General features: G+C 40.8%; 1 protein-coding gene across 1 annotated transcript; it reads right to left on the bottom strand.

Moving 5' to 3' along the window:
* Nucleotides 1–3,550: 3,550 nt before the first annotated feature.
* Nucleotides 3,551–7,630, bottom strand: LOC113453482 (vomeronasal type-2 receptor 26-like). The gene is made up of 2 exons (XM_026724977.2): nucleotides 7,522–7,630; nucleotides 3,551–4,461 (listed from the first exon to the last, which is right to left on the bottom strand). Exon 2 carries the CDS (start codon nucleotides 4,457–4,459, stop codon nucleotides 3,551–3,553), a length of 909 nt encoding a protein of 302 aa, XP_026580762.2. The 5' UTR covers nucleotides 4,460–4,461; nucleotides 7,522–7,630.
* Between the last annotated feature and the right edge of the window lie 935 nt (nucleotides 7,631–8,565).

Below are 8,565 nucleotides of genomic sequence, written 5' to 3'. Positions count from 1 at the left end.
TGGGAGGTCAGCCTTGGTAGCGGGGCTAGCTGAGGGCCCCATAGTTAGTTTCCCGAAGGCTGAGCAGAGGGGGTTACTACGACACTGCGAAGCCCAGTGAAAGCCTTTACGACAGCGAGGACAGATAGTTTTTGGTTTTTAGAATCAGGAGGTGGAGGGCCCCTAGCTTGGCAGCAGGTGCCCCTCCTCCTCCCGGCATCCGACACTGACTTTTAAAATGTCCAGGCTTGCCACAGTTGAAACAGTTACCATTACGAGTTAAAGCAAAAGCGTCGGGAGAGGAAGCGGGGGTAGGTAAAGATGAAGAAATAGCCGCTGCGAGCGCATCCATTTTATGAGAGGTTGTGCCAACAATTCTACAAAGCTGGAGAAACTCAGCCAAAGTGACCCCTGGCTTGTTAGCAACAGGTTGCAAAATCTTTTGACAGTCATGATTAGCATTAGAAAAGGCCAATTTCATGAGTAATTCCTGTTTAGCAGTAGCGTTGTCAATCTGACGATCCAATGCAATTTGCAAGCGACTAATGAAAGAGGCATAGGATTCATCAGGATTCTGCATTACTTTTTAAAAGGCTTGGGTGGATTGTGAGTCTGTATCATCCACCCGTTTTAAAGCATTCATTGCACACATATGAATGATGGCAAAAGCACGGCGGGACAAGTCTGTTGTTGAACTAAAGTGGCAAATTGCCCTGTCCCTTTAAGATGGCCTTCCGTGACTGCTGCCGGCAAACCTCGCCGTATTTCTACATCAACACATTTTTCATACTCAGACTGCCACACAACATATTGTGCTGGGGTCATAAGCATAGAAAACAACATTTTCCAATCATAGAGCAACATGACAGTATTACCAGAAACCAAAGAATCAAGTATGCCTCTAGTGTAAGTTAGTTAGTTGCGGCATCTTTTATGTTTTTCAAGACCTTAAATTCAATGTTAGTATGTACAGGGTTGCCGCCACCTCCTGGGGGAAGGGCAAGAGGGAAGGCAGAAAGAGTTTCAGAATCATCCAACGGTAGAGGGGAGGAAAGGAGATTGCTAATAAGGCCTCCTCGAGGAGTTAGTGGAGAGGAAGAAGGAGTGGGGGCAGAAGGGGGAGGATTAGAAGATTCTGCAGGATTGGTGTAAGGTGGTGGAAGAGAGGGAGTTTCCACCTGTGCCACAAGAGGATCTCCAGATTTAGCAGGATTAGTAGAGGAAGAAGAAAAGGAAGAGGGAGGGGGAATCTCAGAGGTAGGAGGTGCAGCATTCTCTTTTGGAGGATAGAGTGTGTTTAATGCTGCCATGACAGCCCGCCAAGATATTAATATTTCAGGCGGGGCTCGGGGGATATCGTGTAGATACTTCCCCAATTTCTGCCATGAAGAGTGTCGAAGTGTTCCTTTCTCAGGATAAGATGGACAATGTTCCTCTATATATGCCAATAGGTTAGTCAATGATTTTTTTGAAAGAGGATATACAGTGGTGCCATTAAGTTTTTGAAATGAATTAGCCTTCTTCACTATAGTATAAAGTTCGTCCCTATGACTTGACGAAACTTTGGAAAGTGAGGAGCCCATTACTTACGATTGCGCGATGCCTTTGCCAGGTGCGTAAGAACGGAAGTGAAGGAGATGCACCTCTAGACAGAGATCACACCTTTGAGACAGCAAAAAGCAGGCGGATCCCGGACGAGCCCCCAGTTGTCGCAGCGAGCGACCGGTCCGTTGTTCCGTCGGTGTTCTTTTGCTGCCTATGGAATTCCCCGCAGGGAAGAAGTTTAGAGGGACCCTCGCAAGGGTGAATACCAATAACAGACACCAGACATCCAATTGTTTTCATAGGAGGGAGCACATCACACCTGGGGCAGATGGAATGACCCAGGCAGCAGCAGCAGCAGCAGCAGCAGCAGCAGCAGCAGCAGGAGGAGGAGCCCCGAGTGCTTTGCACAAACCTCATTTATTATCCTCTTTCAAGCGGGTGGGGGAGCACACAGGGGGTAGCAAAGTTTTACCTTATATGGAAGAAAGTCATAAACAAAGAACAAAGAACAAAGTATGTGATAGTTTGCAAGCTTGCAAGTTTGCTTATCATACAGAGCTAACGTGTCCTGGGATGGAAAGTAACAACAGTCAGTGTTTCGTGATCATATTGAAACATTTTGCAGTTGGCTAAAACAAGGTCATTAGATACGTGCAAACATCCCTGTATCCGTGTTTGACAATGTCTGCTTAATGGTGGAATAGCTACACTGATGGTTATATGGAGGAAAAATGGACTAGCCTTGCTTCTCTGTATAGCCATTCTGGTAGGGACACACCCCGGATCAAGTGTCAGGCTGAATGTAGACATAGACATTCTGTCCAGTGTGAAATTTCCCCCCCCCCAAAAAAAAATTACTACCGGTTCTTTGGGCATGGCTGGGTGGACATGAGAGAAGAAGGATACTGTAAAATCTCCACTCCATTTTCCTGTGCAAGACAACAAAATTCTCGGGAGGCAGAGAATAGGTGGAGACAGGGGACAATCAGAAGTGGTATTTTCTGGTTCTCTGAAGTACTCAAAAATTCTGCTACTGGTCTTCTAGAACCTGTCAGAACCACTGAATGCCACCTCTGATTTCCATCAATGTATATGAAAAAGGCTTGTGGAGAATCTGGAGTGAAGCACTGGGTGTACTTGGATCTGAATTTGCATTTACCTATAGACCTGTCCTTTGATTGTAACTATCAAAATTAGGACTGGTCTCAGAAAAACATAGCAAATACCAATACCAAAATAACTAGGAGTATCATAATGTAACTGGAATATTGAAGTCATTTTTCTCACAAACCTAAAATTCGGCCAGTGGTGGGATTCAAATTTTATTACTACCCATTCTGTGAGCATGGCTTTGTGGGCAGGGCATGGCTTGGTAGTCATGGCAGGTGAAGGATAATGTAACATTTCCATTCCCACCACACTCCACGGGAAGAATACTGAAAAATCTACATTCCTACCCAACTCCAGGGGAAGGATACAGTAAAATCTCCATTCTCTCCTCATCCCATTAACTTACTTTTCAGATCCACTTTCCTGTGCAGGGCAACAAAAGAAGACCCAGACAATCTTCTGGGACTTGGGAGGTAAAGAATAGATGGAGGTGGGGCCAGTCAGAGATAGTATTTGCCGGTTCTCTGAACTACTCAAAATTTCTGCTACTGGTTCTCCAGAACTGGTCAGAACCTGCTGAATACCATCTCTGAATTTGGCATATTAATGTATTCTCAATATTATTTCACAAGTAATTAGAAGGAAGGAAAGAAAGAAAATGAAAATATTATGTCAGGAGAATAAGTAATTCATTGTTAGTGTTTTATTTATTAGAATGCAGGTGGATATCATTTTTGTTAATTTGTTTGAAGGTCTATGGTAAGTAATATAGATAACTGCCTGTAGCATAACTGCCTTATCAGAAGAGATAAGTTTGCCATAACTTGCAAGATATTAATTATAAAGCAGTTCCAGGTTTGAGTTGAATTTTGTGAATATGTATGACACTGTATTTTTTTACTAAAAAAATATGGAATTATAGTTCTTCTTTCTTTGCTCTCATCAACTGCTTTTTGTCATTCAGATCAGGCCTTAGTAGAATAACAAAACATTTGGGGAAAAAGATGCAGCCCAGTAACCCTGCACTGGAAGAGAGAATAGAAAAGATCTCCACAGCCACCATGTATTTCCCCTTGGTACTCAGATAGGTTGGGAAAAAGGGTAACCAGACACTGCAAAAACATAACAGACTGAAGGAGATAAACTTGGTCTCATTAAAACTGTCTGGTAAATGCCGTGCTTGGAAAGCCACACTGAAGCCAACAATGGCAAGGAAAAGCAGGTAGAATAAGACACAGTAAAACATGACAGTAGAGCCTTCATTACATCCCAGAATGATTTCATCTGCCATTAGGTTCATATCAGCATCTGAGTATGGGGGTGAGGTTACAAGCCATACAATGCAAATAACAACTTGAACGAAGAAACAGGAAACAACAATGTAATTATCTAATTGTTTGCCCAACCACCTCCTCATCTTGGATCCTGGCACTGAAGCCATGAAAGCTAGAATTACAATGATAGTTTTGGCCAATATACACGAAATGGCTACTGAGAAGACAATCCCAAAAGCAGTTTGTCGCAAAAGGCAGGTCACCATTTCAGGCTTTCCAATGAATAATAAACTGCAAAGGAATGAGAGCACAAGGGAGATGAGAAGAAGGTAGGTGATGTTCCGGTTTTTGGCCTTGACTATGGGAGTGTCCTGGTATTTGATGAAGATCCCAAGAACCACAGTGGTAATGTAAGCAAAGACAATTGCAGTAGTGGCCAAACTGGTCCCTAATGGGTCTTCATATGACAGAAAAACTATGCACTTTGGAAGGCATGAGTCATGGTTATTGTTTGGATATTGTCCTTCCGGGCATGGTAAACAATCATCCATGTCTGCAGAAGAAAATGTTACCATTACTGTGTGGAAGATTCTGCATTAATGAAGACATCTTTAATACTGACCTAAGTAAGAATTTTAACACAGTCAGTCCAGCTTAATGCTTCAAAGGGGTCTGCGTGGTAGTTACAGAGCTATTGCTAGACTATAGACACTAATAAATCACTTCTGTAGTATAGCCAAGAATGTGGTTAGAATTATACTTAGGTCAAATTTATTTTGACACTCCCCTTTATTAATCTACTTAATATTCTAACTGATGAACAATTAGACTAGTAAAAATTGTAGTTGTTGTAATTCAGTGTTAAATTCATCAGATTAAATTACAGCAGTATAAGAAGCCACTGATTTTTCTTATTGTTGCATGGAAAAGATGGGTGATGAAAGACAGCTTTAGAACCATACATGCAGACCAATGACTGGAAAATGAATTTTTACCCTTCTGTGAATATATAGCTCAGACATGTTATCAAACTGTAATACTTTTAAAATACAACATGGGAATACATGTTGAAGAAGAAATTTCTCTCACAAATTTTCACATGGATATATTTAAATTGAATTTAAATAATTTCATTGAAGGACAGAATGTTTATTGTATTGATTTAGAGCAGTGGTTCCCACAAAGGGTGGTACAACCCCCTGGGGTGGTGGTGGAATGCCTTAGTTGCTAAGAGGCAAGGGCGGGCACTGGAGGTGGGCCTTTCTCAGGGCACAGGGGTGGGATTCTACTGGTTCATTACCATTCCCGGTAGTTTGGAGAACCAGTAAAACAGGCCCCTGGCTGGCCCTGGTCCTCTCCGCCCACTCCTCCATTCCCTGCCCAGTCATTTCTTATTGCACTTGCATGACATCATGCACATGCGCAACAATTGCTGATGGCCACAGCAGTGACTTGGAGAGGTGGAGCAAGCAAAGCCAGAGGTCAGTAATTTTTGCTGCAAAATGCATCCATACACTGTGTGGGTTTTTGGGAGCAGCTGGAGTCCAGCCACACCATTAAAAAAAATGACATCTGGAGGTTTTTTGTAGCGAAATTTACCGACCTCCAGCTTTGATTTGCTTCTCCAATGTGCCACTGCTGCCATGTTTTAGGCACCAGCCATGCAGGCTCACCCCATTGACTGCTGTACCACTCTGCTTGGACTTGCTTGGGCAAGTCCCTCCGGTGCAGCAGGATCAATGGGGTGGACCTGTGGGCCAGCACCAAGAATTTTGCCACGGTGGTGCATTGGAGAAGCAGAGCAGAGCCAGAGGTCGATAATTTTCACTGCAAAGAACCTCCAGCTGCCGTGTGATTTTTTTTTCAATGCAGCTGCAGTTCAGCCACACCCAAAAGACACCCAATGGTTGCAAGCATTTGTGACAAGGGCAACATGGACTGGTGGGGAGCCCAGTGACAAAATCAGCTCAGTCCTGGCTTGTCTTCCCTGGAAGCCAGCCACAGGAGGAAGGTAAAATCATGGCTGTGGGACAACAAAAGAGGTGGTTGTGGGGGAGGAAATAAATTGATTAAGTGCTGGGGCCTCTGAAAGGAGAAGCAGGGTGATGCAGGATTAGCCCACACCTTTGTCAGATTAGGCCACACCTGTCTGGCAGAAAATAGGTAGATAGGTTAAGGAAGGGATAGATATAGAGGGAAATAAAGAGAGGGAATGAGAGAAAGAGAGAAAGAAAGAAAAATAGAGAAAAGAAAAAGAGAGAGAGAGTGAAAGAGAGAAAGAAAAAAATAAAGAGAGGGGGGAAGAGAAAGAGAGAGAGAAAAAAGAGAGGCAGAGAGGGAAAGAGAGAAGGAACAGACAAAAAATAAAGAAAGAAAAAGGGGGAGAGAAAGGAAGAGAAAGGAATAAAAGTGATAGACAAAGAAAGAGGGGATGGGAAAAAGGACAGAAAGAAAGATATATAGAGGGAGAAGGAGAGGGAGATAAAGAGGGAATGAGAGAGAGAGAGAGAGAGAAAGAAAGAAAGAATGAAAATGGAAAGAAAGAAGAAAGAAAGAAAGAAAGAAAGAAAGAAAGAAAGAAAGAAAGAAAGAAAGAGGAAGGGAGGAGGAAGGGAATTGGATATGGACGGAGGAAGAGAGAGAGAAAGAGAGAGGGAAAGAGAGAGAAGAAAGAGACAAGAAAGAAAAGAAAGAGAAAAGGGAAAGAAAAGGGAGAGAGAAAGGAAGACAAAGAAAGAGGGGGTGGGAGGAAGGGACAGAAAGAGAAAGATTTATATAGTGTTTTACAAATTGGATGCAGTGGGAAATTTATATATTTATTTAAATTGACTGCCCAACTCCAGGGGACAGTAGGCAATGTACGAAGTTTAGAAACAGCAGCAGAATAATGGTTAGGACCAGTTAATCAATTGCCTCCCTAAGAGTTTGGAATAAATATAACACAAGGTGAAAATGCCTCTTTGGATGTCCATCCTGGATGCTTATTTTTAAAAGAAATTGTTGCAAACCCAGACTGGTGGACTTAGTGTCAATTAATATCTACTAATTTTGGTGAGCCTATGCTCAAATCTAAAGAACAGTTAGAATCAGAAGGATGTGTCCACCAGTTAAATCAGACAAAAAGTGTTCTGAAAAATGAATTGGAAATCCTACTGTGTGGTCATGATGAACATATTATTGCTGAGGTCTATAAAGTGTTTTGAATTTGAATTTGGAGAATGAATATTGTGAGATTGCAAGATTGCATTGCAAGAATCAGTGAGCAAGGAATTTTGAATGTAATGTAATACTTGAATGATTGGAGAACTATAAGCTAAAAAAGAAAAGCAACAGAATAATGATTAGGACCAATTGATCAACAGGCAGCCCAGACTAAAATATAGTAATAAAATCCACACAAAAAAGGGGAGACCATTAAACAAGGATAAACATCAATCCCCGGCCTAGAACAAAAAGGATTAAAGAGTGGATGGAATGTTCTGATTATTTCATTCATCCCCATCAGCATCATTATTTTTTCTCATATGATAAGTAACTAGAATGAATTCCCTTGACTTACCTTCCACACAGGTTATCAAGGAATGTTTGATATTATAAAGTGAATATTACCTACCTTTCTGATTGGCAATCTTCCCCTCTGGACATGGACGGCACCTATAGCAGCAAAAGGGTTTCCCTTCTAACTTGGACTTACTTGAACCTGAATGACAATTGTCATTGCACAGTGAATGAGGTCTTTTCTGAAATGAACACGAATGGATTAAGAATCAATTTACCATTCCATGAGGGTATTTGTTCTGGTAAACAAGACACACAAAAGTAAAATATGAAAAAAAAAATCTAATTTCTTTTCTAGCATATAGTGAAGATTTCTGGAAAATACTTTCATGTTTTTTTTAATTGAGTATAGCTCATTATTTTTTTGTGCACAATAACTTCAGCAATAGTTATTTACTTATAAATGATGACAGATGACATCTAAGCTGCTGTTTCTTATATTAACTATTTCTGCTTTCCTATGTGCAAGAATGGAGTTGATTTTTTTATCTAATAGTTTCTACATCAAATGTAGTTGGTTGAATCTAGAGAAGGGTTTTTGAAGTAATTGTATGTGTAACGAGGTTATTGTAATTGATGATGAATTATAAGTGACTAGATGCTATGCTCAATCATTTTAGTAAAGACCAGAAAAGCCAACTTGTTTAATATGCTTCATCCAGGAAGGCATATTAAACTCCTCTTCTTTAAAACTCAAACTACAATTCCCAAACACATCAAAGCACAAATATTACTATATTTTAATGGCTACTCTGCAGCTGTTTGCTTCTATCTTTAATTTGATTTGAAAAAGAAATTGTTTCTTTACTTTATTCATTTGGAAAACATAGTGATAGTATAAGCAACCACAAAAATTTCTCGAAGCATAATGTTATTACCAAAACCTTTTGTTTCAATTAAGAACAATAAACCAGCTTATGAATAGCAACACTCTGAACATTCAAACTGTGAACTAAAATACCCACAGATCTGTACAAAATAGATACCTGGTTAAATCTAGCAGGCCATACAATGGAGTCTTCATGAATATTGAGCAATTTAGAAGAGAATGAATTTGGGTCTATACATCCAACTTTGACTTTTGTAAATGTGTTATTTG

This window comes from Pseudonaja textilis, chromosome Z (genome assembly GCF_049901715.1).
Source record: "Pseudonaja textilis isolate UNSWEBS1 chromosome Z, rPseTex1.2, whole genome shotgun sequence".
Lineage (NCBI taxonomy): Eukaryota > Metazoa > Chordata > Lepidosauria > Squamata > Elapidae > Pseudonaja > Pseudonaja textilis.
The sequence above is the reverse complement of the archived record's forward strand: the minus strand, read 5'-3'. Positions and strand labels throughout refer to the sequence as shown.

Bases quoted from the DNA above. Each gene is read 5' to 3' on its own strand.
- LOC113453482 (XM_026724977.2), bottom strand. From the start codon at position 4,459: ATGGATGATTGTTTACCATGCCCGGAAGGACAATATCCAAACAATAAC.